The sequence below is a fragment of the Lutjanus erythropterus genome, chromosome 10 (genome assembly GCF_056507025.1).
Source record: "Lutjanus erythropterus isolate fLutEry1 chromosome 10, fLutEry1.hap2, whole genome shotgun sequence".
Classification (NCBI taxonomy): Eukaryota; Metazoa; Chordata; class Actinopteri; order Lutjaniformes; family Lutjanidae; genus Lutjanus; species Lutjanus erythropterus.
Window position 1 is genome coordinate 39,667,946 of NC_139326.1, and position 17,786 is coordinate 39,685,731.

Below are 17,786 nucleotides of genomic sequence, written 5' to 3' on the forward strand. Positions count from 1 at the left end.
TCTGACATCAGGGCTGCAGCTGTGGTGTTCTCTGAAATGTTTTTTTTTCAGGCTGGAAAATCTGTTTTAGTTTCCCCGTTTCACATTAATTAGAGACTAATGCTGAATGTTTGCCAAATGAGTAAATGTTTGTTTTATGAGTTGTGAGACATCATTACTAATCTTGGAGAAGGTGTAGATGATTATTAATATTAAATCAAGCAAAATGTTGATGGAGTTTGGCACGCAGTGAGATAGGCAGCTACCTAACTCCAGAGTTTCAGGATAACAGACTTAACTTTACATTGACAAATGACATTTAGAAACAGCTAATCAACTTACAGTGGAGGACTTGTGTCTTGTGTCCTGCGGTCCAGCAGACCTCCTGCAGCCTGCAGAGCTTCCCCAACTCTGGGGTGAAGGGTGTTGGGGGGAAACAACCGGCTTCAACCATAGATCATATATTAAACAGGATTTCAACTCTGATTGCACTTCACTGCACCTCATTCTAACAATGTAAACATCAGCAGGTTATAAACACTATGCTGGGACTTGTTATCATCATTCAAATTAAAACAGTGGGAGCACAAACAACACAGTTCTTCTCAGGATTTATCAGGTACGGAAAACACCAGGACGGTGGGAGGAGAAGTGAGAGGCGGATGTGAGGAGGAAGGCTCGGTGTTAAGAGTAGATAAAGGAAGTGATAGCAGATGTGTGTGACAGGAACTGAGCCGGGGTGTTAAAGTGGATGCAGGGGGGAATGAAGAATGTAGGTGTTGCAGAGGGGAGAATATAAACACATTGTTACTGGGATGTTTTTGATATCTTGTTAGCAGAGGAGCTCATCGTCTATCATTTTGTTGATGATGATTGAAGTATCATGATTCCGTGCATATCTGAGTGTGGCTGCTTTTGGTGGGCTTTTCATTTCAAATGCATGGGTGTGAATGTTTTGATTGTCTTTTTTTTGTCAACAAGTGACCTGACATGACATTAGTTCATTACAATACATAGCAGAACATAAAAGCAATTAACTGATATAATGAGCAAATTTCTAATATCCCTCAACAACTCTGGTCAATTAATTTTAAATGATTCAAAACAGGAGATCTTAAAAATCTACTTACATTTGAGTAAATTTGACTTTGCTTACAGAATCTGTTTTTTTAACAGGATATACAGCCTTGCTTTCATTACAGTAGACTTGTTCCAGATACTACAATTATGGAGTATGCAGTCATGTTTGGTCTACTACGTTCGTCCGGTAACACTCCGGTGTCTCATGGGAGAATTAGACAAAGCTTTAGGGTTAATAGAGAAGATTTATAGCCAGACTATGTAACTTTTGAAAGAAAAGTAGCTAATTTTGCTCATAGACTGTAGAATCCATGACAGCACCCACAGGTGCGTCAGTGTAGTGGCTCTGGCTGTCAACATCTTGGCAGTAACTGATGCTGTCTAACTTCCAACTAAACCAAAAATGGGCAAAGAAGTGGAGCGTGGGTGGAGTTGAAGTGACCAATTGTAGCAGATGCCTATAGCGACAAGCAATCTGTCATTATGCATAATTTTAAATCTTAATATAATTTAAACATGTGGGTTATATAAAAGTTCAGCCCCATACAGTTGTCATGAACAGTAAATAAGCTATAGAGATCAAACTGTTTTTTGTACAGGTTGCAAACGTTTATTTTTGTTGTAAAGTTGGACATTTTAATATGAGGTTCCTTGGGGATTGACTTGATTTTGGAGCCAGTCTCCAGTGGCCATTTGAGGAACTGCTGTTTCAGGCACTTTGGCTTCATTTTTCTGCCCTGAATTTTACCTAGCCTTGCATTAAAAATACTTTTAACTTACTAAAAAAGACAAAGAAGGTTCTTCCTCTGTGAAGCATGAGTGTGGGTTAGCATTCATTATAGAAGTCCATAAAAACCCAGCCATCAAATAAAAGTAAAAGTAAAAAGTTGACATTTTAATGTGGGGTCAGCTGAAATAGAAAGTTAAGAGTTTCAGGAATGTCCATCCCCACCATCCCAAAGTGGATGATGGTGATTTCAGTCTGGCGAGATGGTTGGATAATTTATTTTCTGGCAATAAGGCCTGTAGTTGTTGCACTATCTTGCTCTGAAGTAGCATACTGGACAGATGGACAGACTGACTGGATGGCATCACTTCCTCTAAGTCCTGCTCTTTGCATGAGTGTAAGTTTTTAACCTATACTTTGCTGATGTGTATTGTCACTTCTAGGGATGCACCAATCGATTGGACAGAGACCGCTCAGTGTCGCATATCCGATTCTGTGCCGGTCATATTTGCACATATGCTCTGCAGGATGGTCACATCATGTGCACAGCAGACACACTGACCATAGCATCACACCCACAACAGCGCTGATCAAAGCAGCACGCACTCAGAAACATGCTTGCATGAAGTTGGTGTTGAAGCGGTTCCAAGAACAGGTCTCCTCAAACATTTTCTCATCCAGACTCATGACTTAGCTTCTGCTTCTGTTTTTCTCACTGCAAAAGTTTAGTACAGCAATGGGTTGCACCACATCAGTGTCCGGTTTGTTTACATCTGCTTCCACACAAGATCACATGAAATCACATGCAGCAAGATTATGTGAAATCTTACGAGATTGTGTTCCCTATAGTACATAGTATTAATATAGTAATACAATATAGTAATACCTGGCTGTAATTTAGAGCACTTTTGGAGAAAATGTATAAGTTATTTAGCAGTCAGTGTTTTATTATGAACATCCCATTTAATTTTACAAGAAAAGTTGCAAAAATGTTTGTGAATGCTGTCAATTACAGTTCTTAGAAAGACTGAAAATCAGAATCAGCTGGTCAGACCCTTAAAAAAACAGAATCGGCCAAGAAAATCGGAATCAGTGCATCTCGAGTCACCTCTGTGATGTGATACACATTATAATCTCAATGAAAGTGTCACTCACTGCTCTACATACAGTAGTGAGTGACACTTTCATTGACAACACTGACAGCTGCTCGCTCTGTCTTGTAAGAAGTTTACTTTTAACACCATCTGCTGTGACTTTAAATCCAGAGAAAAGAGGGGCTTGTTACTCTTCATCACCAGATTGGTTTCTAAGCAGCGCTAAAGGTCAGAGGTAGCAGGAAGACCACTCTGTAAGCCAGAGGGTAATACAGCTTACAGGGGGAGAACTGGACTGTGTTAGCCAACACCAACACCAACTGTGGTCATTTATGTTAGGTTTATTCTTGGGGACTTTTTGATGATTAGCCCTCTCATTACTTCAGTAGCACTAATCAAAGCCTTGTGAATTAAACGGTGCACTGTGATGTCTTTATTCTTGGAATTTCTACAGATAAAAAGTTTCTTTTGATGGTGTTATGTACAGCCTTGGTTGCTTATGCCTATCCATATAGAAATATAACCCGTCCACATCTGATAAGTAATAAATAACTTGACACAGAGGGAACAGCTTGTAACAAAACCTACATGTACAATAGGAAAAAGTGGTCTTTACCTAAATCTGTATTAATTGTTTAGGTTTTTTTGGCCACTTGGGGGCATCACACCAAGCTGTAATCACAAGACTGACATATTATCTCTTTTTAGCTCTGTGCTCTAGTCTTGGTCTGCACCAACACCCGAGAGATTAAAAAATATCTGAGTCTTTAGCTGCTAAATGCTCCCTGTCAGCAGCTAGTTACTAACGGTATCTGTCTGCTGTTTGACTGAAAATAGCTGTCTGCTGCAAACTAAGCTAATGGTACAGGGATGGAACCAAATAGTAAAACTGTGGACTGTGGATTTAGTTTTAAATATAATGAAACCAAGAATTTCAGAATTAGACTTCTTGAGCATACAAATAAAAGAATACAAAGTGATCACAGCAGATTATTGCTGCTATGCCAGGAAAAGAAAAACGTATGAGTATCACGTCATATAATGCAAAAAAAATGTTATAACAAGATCTTCACTTTATAATGAGATATTTTTACTTAATTACAACGTGAAATTATTAAGTTATAACAATAAGCTATTTATTGTTTGTATAACTATTGTTAATGCATCATGTTAGAACAATAAACTCTTCATATTTTAACATGATACTGATCCGTTTTTGTTTCTTTGGCATGGCAGCAATACATTGCCGTGTTTAAGGGACGGTTAACCCCAAAATTACAAATACATATCTATCCTCTGGCCTGTAGTGCTTTTGATCCATCTATAGTATTTTGGTGTTATAGCTACAGTGTTTTGGAGATAGCTGCTTTGCCCCTGGCAACAGTTGTGTCATTGAAAAATTCAAAAACATAGTGTCTCTTTCCAAAACTCATGACCTGGTTACTTAAGATAATCCACAAACCTTGTTGTGAGCAGTTTCATGTACTTCATCTATTTCAGAATCTACCAAAACTAAGTAGTTCCAACATGAAACTGCTGACAGCAAGGTCCGTGTTATCTTGAGTAACCAGGTCATGGTTTTTGGAAAGAGACACTATTTTTGAAATACTTGTATGCATTTTTTGGTGTGCCAGTGCCATTTAGTCTCATTATATTGGAAAGAAGGCAGATATCTCTTTGGCTGATAGAGAAAATAAGTATTTTTCATTTCCCCTTCAAGCAAAGGGGAAAAAAATGTTAGACTTATTTTTTACATGCAAATGCATGTAAAATATTGTGTATACACACCCTACACAGGAATTTAGCACAAAGAAACAAGATGAACATTTTTTGCAATTCTTCACCCCATCTCTATCCCAGTTTAGAATTTACGCTTGGAAAAAAGATTGATTTTTTAGATAAATGTCACCTATTGCATTGTTAATTGTAATTTTGTGTTCCATTCCAGGCCTACTGTGCACAGCAGCAGCAGACAAGTGTTTATCATCTCCCTGCAACAATGGTGGCACATGTCTGGACAACCTTGGTGACTATGTGTGCCTGTGCCCCAAAGGACCGGTGTGGTACATGGGCAAACACTGTGACGAGCTGTACGATGCCTGTATCATGGAGCAATGGTGCACCAACTGCACCAGCACACCCGGGACTGATGAGTTCACCTGCCACTGCCCCGACGGCTTCACAGGCCTCAACTGCACCGAGGACGTGGACGAGTGTCAGAGTAACCCCTGCACAGGCATCAGGTCCCACTGTGTCAATGGAGTCAACAGCTACTCCTGCCACTGTCCCGTTGGACTGGGAGGAGAGGACTGTCAGGACAACGTGACCGTCTGTTCAGAGGAAACGTGCCAGAATGGAGGCATCTGTATGGACATCCCCGACACCGGGCACCACTGCCAGTGTGCTGCTGGGTACCAGGGGACCAACTGTGAGGAGAACATCGACGAATGCCAGTCTGAGCCATGTCAGAACGGAGCCATCTGTAAAGACGGTGTCAACGCCTACCAGTGTTTCTGTGTGCCTGGATTCCAAGGATACCACTGTGACCTGGACATCAACGAGTGTGCCTCCAGACCCTGTCAGAACAACGGCACGTGTGTGGACGAGGTGGACCACTACAGGTGTGACTGTGCTCCAGGCTTCAAAGGTCAGACCATATTTGATCAGAGATTCTTGGCTCGTGAGCTGACATTTGATCTGAATACATTTCATCATCTCAGGTTTCCAGTATTCACTGATTCTCTCAGAATTTTTATTCACTTCAGGCTGAAAAAAAAAACTTAAACAGCAATCCAATTATGAGACACTAGCACTTAAACACAAAGCTGGATTACCATAAGAGGGTAAACAGGGCAGCCCTCAGTGGCTAAAAGGCCAAAGTTCAGTGTGTGGCAGTAAGTTTGTGATCATTTTTTAATTTAACAAAAACTCATTCCTAAATAAATTTATGTTGAATCAAATTACTAAAACTGTCCCACAGCAAACTGTAGGGGGGATAGTGTTCCTGAATTGGAAATGGCCAATACAGAAGCAATACAGGGAGCAGTGTGCCCCTTATCTAGTGAAGCAGAAAGTAACAGTGTGAAGAGCCTAAATACAATCCCCTTGCAACCTGTGCCTTACTTTGCTGCAGATTATGCACCTTTAGACCAGCACAAGTGGAGCTGGACACACCCTAAATTAAACTCTCACAAAGTGCTGCCTGTGGGCCAATGATGGCCTGCAGAAACATTTTGTTGCATGCGATATTTCAATCATCCACGGTCCATTTCAATCAGTTACTGTCAAACTGCGCCCCCAAGCATCTGTGTGGTTAGGAATTATGCTCTGTCATTAATGCTTGTGCTGTATTTCAGTGGATAACTCTTCAGTTTAATGTGTAGGAGAGATGGAAAAGCCACCACATAAAAAAAAGAACTCAAGTGCTCATGAAAGTTTGATGTTAAACACCATGATGTGCACTCTCTTCTTTTCATTTTCTCTCTCTTTCTGAACAAGTGCAAACAAAAATCACCCCGCTCTCTGGGTACAACTCATCACACAACACGTGTGCGCAGTTTGGCCTAGATGTGATTCCTCTTTATCAGATTTTTATTGTTTTTTATTGGAAACATTACAAGAGATCTGAATAAATAAAATGTTCTAATAATGCACAAGCAAAAATGACAGAATCACATGTTTAGATTAGTGTGATTTACACTTTCAGAGGATATTATTATCTCAGTGTCCGTCATAAATACACATCCATAAACCTGCTCCGAAATAGAAAATATCACAAGAATCATCATAGGTTGATGTTTTTTTAGTGATAGTTGTCTGGAGATCCCTGGGTACATTACTATCAGGAAATGCTTATAGATAATTAACTTTTAATGATGGCAGTTTGCCAAAATGTGTGAAAGTATGGGCTAAAAAATCAAGGCTCAAGATTCAGACTTTATAAAACCCATACTGGTCAATATGCTCTGCTTCTACGCTATGCTTATTTTAAGTGTGTAGTACAGTCAGTGCAGCATATTGCTTTATTTGTGCTTGTATTTGTTTTTCTCCCACTAACTGTATGAACAGAGGAGGACGGCTGTGTTTAAGTAGCATTATCATGTATCAGTGAGCTCCTGGCAGCTCCACTCTTATTGTGTTGTATCTGAACGTGTGCTAAGATAATTAGGTGTGTTGCCAATCTCACGCCTTGGCCTGCTGCCATCCCTGTTCCGTCCCCTGCAGGGATTAACTGTGAGGTGGAGATCGATGAGTGCGAGGCGAATCCCTGCCAGAATGGCGCCACCTGCCGAGACCACATCGCCACGTACACGTGTGAGTGCATGGCCGGCTTCCAGGGCCAAGACTGCGAGGTCAACATTGATGAATGTGCCAGCATGCCCTGTCTGAACGAGGGCAAGTGCATCGATGGGGTCAACAGGTAGGATCACACACACACACACACACACACGTTCATACTGTCTGTGTGTGCATACCTACAGATACAAGTTCACTGCACTTAGAATGGCTTGGTTTCTGATATGCAATCAGAGGTGGAAAAAGTACACAAGCTCTGTATTTAAGCAGAAGTACAGAAACTTGTGTAAAAAGTAGAAGTAGTAGAAGTACTGATTCAACTAATTTACTCAAGTAAAAGTAAAAAAGTACAGGCTTTTGAGTATAAAAGTAAAAAGTTGCTCTGTGAAGGACATTTCTTCTGACTGTTTCTGCTCAAAGTGAACTGAACCTCACCTTTTCTCTGCTGTTGAGTCTCCCTCTCTGTCTGTTATGTTGTTTCTGTCTTATTACATCTTTTACTTTGTTTTCCTCTTGTTATGCTGTTGTCTTCTTGTCACGTCTTTTACGTAATTTTTGTCTTGTTACATCTTTGTCATCTTGTTATTTATTGTTACATCGTTTTTGTCATGTTACGTCATATTTGTCTAGTTACATCTATTTCATCTTGTCATGCCTTTCACATCATTTTCATTTTGTTATTTAGCGTTTCATCATTTTCGTCCTGTTATGAAATTTTCATCTTGTTACATTAAATTTGTCTTGTTACATCTTTGTTGTCTTGTTATGCCTTTTATGTAATTTTCATTTTTTTATTTATTCTTGGTATGTAATTTTTGTCTGGTGTCATCTTTGTCATCGTGTTATGTCTTTTATGTAATTTACATCTTGTTATTTATTGTTACGTTGTTTTCAACCTGGTATGTAATTTTTGTCTTGTTACGTCTTGTTACATCTGTTGTCTTGTTATATCTTTTATGTAGTTTTTGTCTTGTTATTGTCATGTTGTTTTTGTCTTGTTATGTATTTTAGGCCATTTTTGTTGTGTTAGATCTTTGCCATCTTGTTACGTTTGTCCTCGTTATGTCTTTAGTGTTATTTTTGTCTTGTTACGTTGTACTTATCTTGCTATACCTTTTACGTCTTGTTATGTCTGTTAGTCATTTTCATCTGTTTTCATTGTCATCTTGTTACGAGCTTTGCACCATTTACATCTTGTTACATCTTTTATGTAAATTTTGTCTTGTCACGTCTTTTTACATTGTTTTTGAGAATATAAGGAGTAGAAAGTACAGATTTTTCTGTTGACATGTAGGCAATAAAATTAAAATGTTGTCTGAAAAAGAAATACTCAAGTAAAATGCAGATACCTGAAAAATCTAAGTACAATAACAAAGTATTTGTAATTAGTTACTTCCCTTCTGTATGCAGTCCATACATTGAGTTAGGCTGGTGTTTGTAAGAGATTATGTTCTTATCACATGTATAATCAGTATACATGATTAATGTAAATTTCTATAAGACTTTCTACAGGCTGTTGGTTATTAGTCTGTTTATATTTACCTGTCAGGTTGAGCCTGGTGAGGCCGATGTGTCATCCAGCAGTGTGCTGCGTCTGTCTGCACGGCAGACATTAAAGTTGACCAGGGATAAGAATTAATCCACTTACGTCAGTCATTGTGATGAGTCATTAGACAGATGGAGGTGGAGAGAATACCTGGTGGTGACGGTGATTGGACCAGCAGGGAGTCAGGAGGATGGGGGATTGCATTTTGCATACGCATGTGACAAGTGTTGAAAAACATGAGACAAGTGATGTAAAAAGTCCCACAAAACAGTGGATAATAATGGATGTTTGGACAGGAAGATGAATTTGTTTGACACCACCCACAGTTCCAACTACACACCCACCAGAGGGTCAGCTGCCATGATAGGCTTGCTTTTATTGTGTGACTGAGCTTAAACAATGCTGCTCACACCCAGCTAACCACAATAAGAAATATGCAACGTCTGGGTAGACTTTCAAGATCTTCTAGTAAAAGATCATAAGTATGTACGTTAGATAAATCCACATATGTAATGTTACCTAACATTGTTGACATTGCTTTTCCATCCCCGTTGGCTCTGTTTGTTTCTTTTCACCTGAAAGTGTGCTTTATGGTGGGATGTTGTGTCACTTTCTTTTCAACAAAACTTTTTCCCTGTTCAAATGATAGTGTTGCTGCTACTGATAGACCGGATCTTTCAGTAGACTCCAGGACTGGCCGATCATTAGATCACTGATGTACAGATTAAGCCCTGCATGGCATGTAGGCAAACATAACAGCTGAAGCCCCAGGGTTCACCTTTCCCTTTCTCACAGTGGCATAAAGCTAACACAGAGCCTGGTTTAGCGACTAATTCATGCCTTGACTCTGCCACAGATTTCAGTATTTCTCTTTTCTTTTCCATCTTCCTCCTCCATGCTCTCCGTCTCTTTCAGCTACTCAATCATGCTCAGCCTACCAGTAAATCAAAATTCTCAACAAAATCTGTCACAGTTTGTTTGGCACAGTAATACTGTACTCCTAGTCAGATCACCTCATGATGATGTCATTACTGACTTCAGAGAATCCTGGGAAGTGAAGGGAAATTCCATGTCATAAGTACACACGGCCTTTACTACAGTAGAAATAGAGACACTTGTGTAAAAAAAAGAGGAGCTGATTCAACTTCTTTACTGCAGTAAAAGTGAAAAAGTACAGGCTGTGAAATGTACTCAAAGTATAAAAGTAAATTATAGTAATTAAAGTACATTTCTACTGACTGTTTAACTGGACCTCACCTTTTCTTCATGGTCTCTTTCTCTGTCTCTTTCATCTTGTTACGTCTGTTACAACATTTTGTCATATAGGCCTTGAAATGTCCGCAAGTATAAAAGTAAAAAGTAGCCATCCCTTACAATGTGTTTCATCTTGTTGCGTCTTTTTTGTCTTGTTATGGTTTTCATGTTGGTTTTTGTCTGGTTATGTCTGCTTTGTCATGTTACATCTTTAATGTTGTTTTTTGTCTTGTATTGTCTTTTTGCTACTTTTTGTCATTACGTCTTATTTGACTTGTTATGTCTCTTTTGTCCTGTTACGCCTTTTACGTTGTTTTTTTTGTCTTGTTACTTTTTTGTCATGTTGCGTCTTCTTTGTGGTTTCATCTTGTTAAATCTTTGTTGTCTTATTAATTTTTTTGTCTTGTTACATCTTTTTGTCTTGTAACAGCTTTTTTTGTCTATGTCATTTTTAATCTTGTTACATCTTTTACATTGTTTTTGTTCTTGTTATGTCTGTCGTGTGTGATGTGCACTGATTTATACACCAAGAAATTGTCTTTTTTATGTGTTGTTGTCCAATTCAAGTAGGTTGAAATCTGTCTTGATGTTGGGAAGGTGGCAAACAGTGATACAAAATAAAAATAATCAGTAATGTCAATCAAATGAATTAAAACCAAAGTAACAAGCCTGTTTTGAAAAAGTGAGGAGTAGAAAGTAGAAATATACAGATATCTGAAAAATCTACTTATGTACAGTAACAAACTATTTTTACTGAGTTACTCCCCATCTCTGTCAGTAATTATTGAAAGATAAATTGCACAAAAAGTATAAATATAATTATTCACCTCATCTTATTGACAGTTACAGTATAAGACCAGTTTATTTGTGTCTTTTCCAGTTATGAGTGTGACTGTGAGGGGACGGGCTTCATGGGCGTCCACTGTGAAGAGGACATTCTGGAATGTGCTTCTGACCCCTGCCAGCATGGAGCCACATGTCTGGAGGGGATCAACCAGTACAAGTGCCTCTGCTGGCCAGGTAACATCATCCTGGACACCAACTCTACACCTTCACATAATGTAATCACAGTGTGATCTGTCACCAAGGGCTTTATTGCTAAACACGAGTCTTAAAAGAGAGAGAGAGAGAAAAAGAAGCTTGAACTTTCCAACATAAAAAGCGTCCTGAGGCTGGAGGTTTCCCGCACATAAATCCAAGCAAACAAAGGAGCTGGATGGTCTGACCCTTGACTTAAGAGGATGAGAGGCTAAAGAGCACCGATCAATATTTATGGTGGAGCTATATGAAAACAGCAGCATGGCACTATTTAAATCTTTCAGGCCTGTGATGAATTATGAAGAGTAATTCATGAGCACGTTGCGACACAGAGAGATGCAGACATCAGCAGTCTTCATGGGATTCTTGCTGTCATCACTGTATTTGTGTGTGCGTTTTGTTGTGTGCGTGTCCTTAAAATCCCTTGTGCAGATTTCACAGGTGGATTTGAAGACTTTAAGCTGCTATTAGTGTTTAGTGTATGCTATTAGTCACTGTAGTTATTCCATCTGTCCATTCTAGTTATAAGCCCTTGTGCAATATTCAGTCCTTGTTAGTGTTGCCAACTGTTCTCAGCAGAAGGAAAGCCTACTTGAAAAGTTGCTAGATGGCATCACATGCCAATTTGCATATCAGTAACATCACAAACTTTAAAGGTAGAGTCAGTAGGATTTGTCAGAGCTGTTCCTAAATGCATCAGGATGTCACATTCCAGCGTTTTGGGTTGGTGAAATGTCCTGAGCACAACAATACAGTGACAAAATATAAGAAAATACAGGCAGGGAGCAGGATCTCTGCAGATACAGAGGAAAATGTTGCTGATTATACTTTTAAGATGCAATGTGTAAGTTATGGTGAGAAATTTAGTTCAAACTAACTAACATCATCAACAGAAAGTGAAAAAGTAGGCCTAACAGTTCTCATGTTATGTCAAAGGCATCTGTGTCTTGTGTGGCAGAGATATCTACTGAAGTTATCATGATTACCACTTTGTGCCTCAGCAGGCGCAGTCACAACATGTCAAAGCAAGATATGTTCTTACAAGTTTTTTCCCTATTAAATATAAAAATACAACCTTCTAAATTCAATTTTCTCTCTTTTACCAAACTAAGACATGGCTGTTTGCACTTTGAACTAAACAGGAACAAAACAAAACTCACCAAAACCAGCTTGTTAGGTGTGAAAATCTTCTGGCTCCCCGCTGCCTCTCTGGTGTGAAACCTCCCTCTCATTCCTCTCCATCTTTCCTGTCACAGTCCTGCTCTAAATCACCTTGGTACTGTGTTCCCTCTCGTTGACCTGGCATCCGTCAGGTTCGAAGGCTACGTCCGGCCCATGTCTGGCGATGTTCACTGAGAGGCTGAGCAGCAGGTCTCCAGCCAGACTCGAGTCAGCTAAGGGCCTCTAGCTACACAGCTGACTGAGCTAATGCCAGCTAGTAGGCTGGCTGCAACCAACGGTAGTTAACAGCAGAGAGTATAGTGAGCAGCAGTCAGTGGTAACTATATGCTACTCTTTATTGTTTGGACTTATTTTGAACAGGTAACATGCATCTAAATCTACTCTGGGAAAAAAAAAAACAAAAAAAACTTTTGATGAGGGCTATACATATTTTGCGGGGAAAAGGGGCCAGCCAAAGTCAAACTACTCACTGGGGTCTTTTGGAAAAAGCTGCTAAAGGTATCTCAAAAGTTACGAGAACTAGTGAGGACATTTTCAAGTTGGTGCAAAAATGCCTCCAACTGAAGCTAATATACAGCTTCAGAAGTCAAATGAAGTGGGCCTGTTTCCAGCTTACACTCTGTTTCCTATGGAACTCCCTCCTTGTGGTTCCATGAACATCATTTCCAGCTGCAGCACAGCAATCTGTCTTGGTCGTCACATGCAAGCATGTTGACAGAATCGGCTTACTCAGACAAAATGTGGATTTTCAGCTTGCTTCATTCAAAATAATTTGACAGCTGAGGCGTTTATGCGGCCAGTGCAGCTGACAGTGCAGAGGGCAGCGCTTGCTAGCTAACATGTGTCATGTGTTGGTGTCTATGTGTGGAAGTGGGATCACTTCACAGCTTGTATGGACAATAAATGATTACAGTGACAAATAATTATTTTAATGCACTTATGTGCAGATGAGTATTGTGTTAAAATAGATTTTAAATATATATATATATGTGCGTGTGTGTCCAGGTTATGAAGGCGAGAACTGCCAGGTGGATATAGATGAGTGTGAGCAGCATCCCTGTGAGAATGATGGCGAGTGTTTCCAGCGGTCAGATGTCCTGAACTATTGGGCGCTGCCTGAACTCAGCACAGCCAATTTCAGCTATGAAGAGGCGGCCGGCTTCATCTGCCGCTGCCTGCCAGGATTCACTGGTAGGTTTACTGCCTCATTAACTCATCATGAAGCGATGAGGACACGGATCTGAATCTCATCAGTATGTCCTGTTTGCAGGAGACAACTGCTCAGTCAACGTGGACGAGTGTGAGTCTGCTCCGTGTCAGCATGGAGGAAGCTGTCAGGATCTGGTCAACTCTTATCAATGTGTGTGTCCAGACGGATTCACAGGTAGGAGAAACATCTTATCTGCTCTTATCTCCTAACAAAGCCAAACAGAGCGGCTCCTCCTCCAGAGACACCCTGCAGGGTTGTCTCCTGTCCATGTCCCTTCTTACTCTCACTGATCTGGTCAGGGCAGGGATGGACACTTTCTGACACTCACAGACACTTGATGCATGAGCTTGTGGTCAGTTGTACAGCTGTGACACTGAATTAATGAGGATGAACATTACTACAACTTAAGACACTGGGATAACACTTTCTATCAATCATGTCTATAATGCATTATAAGCACATTCAAAACATTATAATGCATTTATAATGCTTTATAAAATTAAATGTTTATAATCATGCATGACAAATTATAACAAGGTTTAAAAAGTATTATAAATGTTAGAAGTACCATGACTTTAGCTAGTTGTAAAGACACATAGAGAACTGCTCTAATGTGTTATAACAGATTATGAATTCTATGTATCTGAAATGGCATACTTTCTTATGAACATCACACAATTTCTGATGAACCTATAACGTGCAGTCACTTTAAAGCTCATAAAGTCATGCTATAGAGTACTTTTGATGTTTATAACACATGATTCCATTTCAGAAACTTAGAATTTATAAATTGCTATGACACATTCAAGAGGTCCTCAGTGTCTTTCTAACTGGCTAAAGTTATAGTGGTTATAATGTGCTGTGTAACCCAGGAGTCAGATTCTTCTTCCAAACACACTTTGGCATGAACATCACTACCACTGAAGACACTGGGGTAACACTTTCTATGAAGGTCATGTCTATAATGCAGTATAAGCACATTCACAAAACATTATAATGCATTCATAATGCTTTATAAAACTCTTTATAAATGTTGTTAGTCATGCATGACAACTTACAACAAGGCTTAACAAGTATTATAAGTGGTGGACATAATTTATACTAAGTTAAGTTATAAGTCCTGGGTTACACAGCATGTTATAAGTACCATGACTTTAGCCAGTTATAAATACAGAGAGATAAAGATAAAGACACAGAGAACTTTGTGAACGTGTCATAACGGAGTATGAATTCTAAATTTCTGAAATGGAATACTGTCTTACGAACATCATGCCATTTCTAATGATCTTATACAGAACAGTCACTTTAAGGCTTACAAAGTCATGCTATAGAGCACTTTTGATGTTTATAACACATTATTCTATTTCAGAAACTTAGAATTTAAAATTTGTTATCATACGCACACGAAGTTCTCTGTATCTTTATAACTGGCTAAAGTTATGGTGGTTATAATGTGCTGTGTAACCCATCACTACAACTAAAGACACCAGGGTAACACTTTCTATGAAGGTCATGTGTATAATGCATTCTAAACACATTCATAAAACATTATAATGCTTTTATATTGCTTTATAAACCTCTTTATAAATGTTTATGATCATGCATGACAACTTATAAGAAGGTTTAACAAGTATTATTATTAGATTAGATTAAATGTCAAGTTCCTCTGAAATTTGTCATGTATCACAAGTCAACTCTCTTCTACAGAAATAATGTTATAATGTAATAGTAATCTTTGTATTTGGACTTGATCTTTCATTGGTTTTGTATTGGGTTCCCTCACTTCCCTGTGGGGGACAAGACAGATCTGCAGTGAACTGAACCCATGTAGACAGATAACCTTCACACCAGGGCTCACAATCTCCTCGGCCAAACAATAAAGGGTTAATCTTCTTCCTGCTGATCATTCCTCATGGCCAGCCAAGGTATTAATTCCTCATTAGAGGAGATTTGTCACTGCATCACTCAAAACAGGAGGAACCGCACCAAAAGCTGACCTTGAAACGCACAATCTGGACTGAGAAGTGAGGAATTCAGCCAAAAGCTCTCATCAACAAAATGAGAGGCTAATTTGCTGAAGGCATCATGGCTGCACGATGAGGAGAGGAGGAGGATAGGAGAGGAGGGGATGAGAGGGCATATGGTATGGAAGAACATAGCAGAAAACAACAAAGCCAATAAAAGGTGCCATATGTCAGGCGTCCACCTTGGGCATTAAATGGGGGTCTCTAAGAAATTTGTCAGGGGGAGGGGAGATTACTGCAAAGCTGCTTAGGAGCCTAATTAAAGCCTGATGAAAATAAAAAAACACCATGCAAAACATTTTGAGCAAAACAAGGTCTTTCCCCCCAAATGATCTGCCCTAAATTCTTCTGATATTCTACACTCTGAACACATCACTTCAGCAGCCAGTGAAGACTAAAACTCCATATGGCTCAGAAATATGATCCTATTAACTTAACAGGTTGACTTTCCACATGCGTGAGGTGGTCGTCACTATAACTGACGGTTAAGCTGGTATAGATAAAACCCTCCTCAGTGCACTCGGGTCGTGCTCACACAGTTAGAGTTTGATTGAGCTTTTGCGGGCTGGTGCAGGACAGTTTGGATTAAAAGTGTCTGGGTCGCAGGGTTAATAATTTACAAATCTGTGCACCATTATATTCACAGTGTGGCTTCCTCAGGTTTCTTATCACATCACCAGCAACCAGGAGTGGGAGTAACTAATTACAAATATTCAAGTTACTGTAATGAAGAAGTTTCTTTGGGTACTATTACGATTAGATTTTAAAGTCTGTACTTTTAATTGTACTTTCAAAATCATAATTGAGTGATTGATCAAGTAATTGAATTAATATCCAAACCTTTTATTTCCATTTTTGCAGCCAGTCAGGTGATCTGACTGCAAACAGGTCCGGAATTGGCATCAAGAATTTAACCAATTAAAACTGTATCCATGAATATTTAATCAGTAGTCTAGAAATGTTTTTGTGGCAATTTTGTCTGGCAGAGCCATTTGTTGAAAAAGGAAACTAAAACATTTGAAAATGAGAAAAAAGTTTTTTTTAAAAAAGATGTTCTGTATTTTAGAAATTATTAAGACTTGTACTTATAGTTGTTAGCATTTTCAACTATCAGTTAAGGAAAACCAAACATTTGCAACCCTAGTCTGTAGAGGTGAGTGTGAGCACTGAGCAGAAAAGAGAGGATGCTGGGAATTATTTATTTAAAAATTTGGAGAAACAGAAACCTCTTTCTTTGAATGCCTGCTATTTATAATGTATTAAACATCAACAGTTAAAAAGTAACTAATACTCTGATTAGTTTTTCAGACAAGTACTTTGTACTTTTACTTAAGTATTTTTCTAACACCAGTACTTTACCTTGTAATTGAGTGAAACTGAACATATTCAGTGAATCTGAAAAAAAGAGCTTTTTCAGAGCAGTCATTTTGACATGAAATGAAAGCAATGCAAAACAGGAGTCTCCTGGGAAAATCGGTAGGGTTGGCAAGTACGCTACCAGCAGGTTAAGAGTAGTGAGAAGTCAACAGTTGGTTAAGGTTTTGTATAGGTATGTCAAAGTTTTTCAAAAATTGTGAATCACTGCAATCATGAGAAGTCCTTGAACATACAGCCATAAAAATGCACAAAACATTTTAGGCTGATGGCCCCAGTTGTATGAGAGATTAGCTACTACGTCACACTCACATGCACACAGGCACGCACGACCCATCGCATGATCTCGTCCAGATGTAACATAACGTGTCAGTCCACACACCATGTTTTCTATTCACCCCTTCAACCTGGCATCAGACCCAAACATGTAACAGACATATGACATACATGCAACTCCCAGATAGACTTTCAAAATAAAGCTTGCTGAGGAACATTTCAGGTTACAGTCACAGTTTTGTTAGGTTTAACTACTTCCTTAATTTAATAATGCAAATAACCAAAATGTTGTCATTAAGCAGTTCTACAAGAGATATAAAAATAATTCTATGAGCTAGATGCACAGGCCTGAGCTTGCACTGGACCATGAACCTGCTGTAAGTCAATATGTCCTTAATTTAAAGCTATTTCAGTCTCAGAAAAGACACAAAAAAGGAAGACAGTAACTTGTGTATAAAGAAAACATTTCAGTATTGGTATTTGTATTGGCAGATATCCAAATTCAGGTATCAGAATTGGATCAGAACTGATAAAAGTGGATCTTTGCATCTCTAAATACCAGAGGATACTGTAACATAAAGTATAAATAATAATAAATCTAATGTGATATAATCAGACACAGTGTTAGATGAGACTTACTAGCAAGTACATACAACTCCATGTATGGGTCCAGCCGTGCTCAGGTCTGGCCGTGCTGAAGCCTTGA

At 39.0% G+C, this 17,786-nt stretch overlaps 1 protein-coding gene across 1 annotated transcript in view; it reads left to right on the forward strand.

Annotated features, from left to right (window-relative positions):
- crb2b (crumbs cell polarity complex component 2b) overlaps positions 1-17,786 on the forward strand; it is a 42,509-nt gene that overhangs the window by 8,703 nt on the left and 16,020 nt on the right. The window contains exons 2-6 of the mRNA XM_084729300.1: positions 4,829-5,527; positions 7,105-7,300; positions 10,857-10,996; positions 13,202-13,387; positions 13,467-13,580. Coding sequence (XP_084585426.1) covers positions 4,829-5,527; positions 7,105-7,300; positions 10,857-10,996; positions 13,202-13,387; positions 13,467-13,580 — 1,335 coding nt within the window. The remainder of the gene's footprint in view (positions 1-4,828; positions 5,528-7,104; positions 7,301-10,856; positions 10,997-13,201; positions 13,388-13,466; positions 13,581-17,786) is intronic.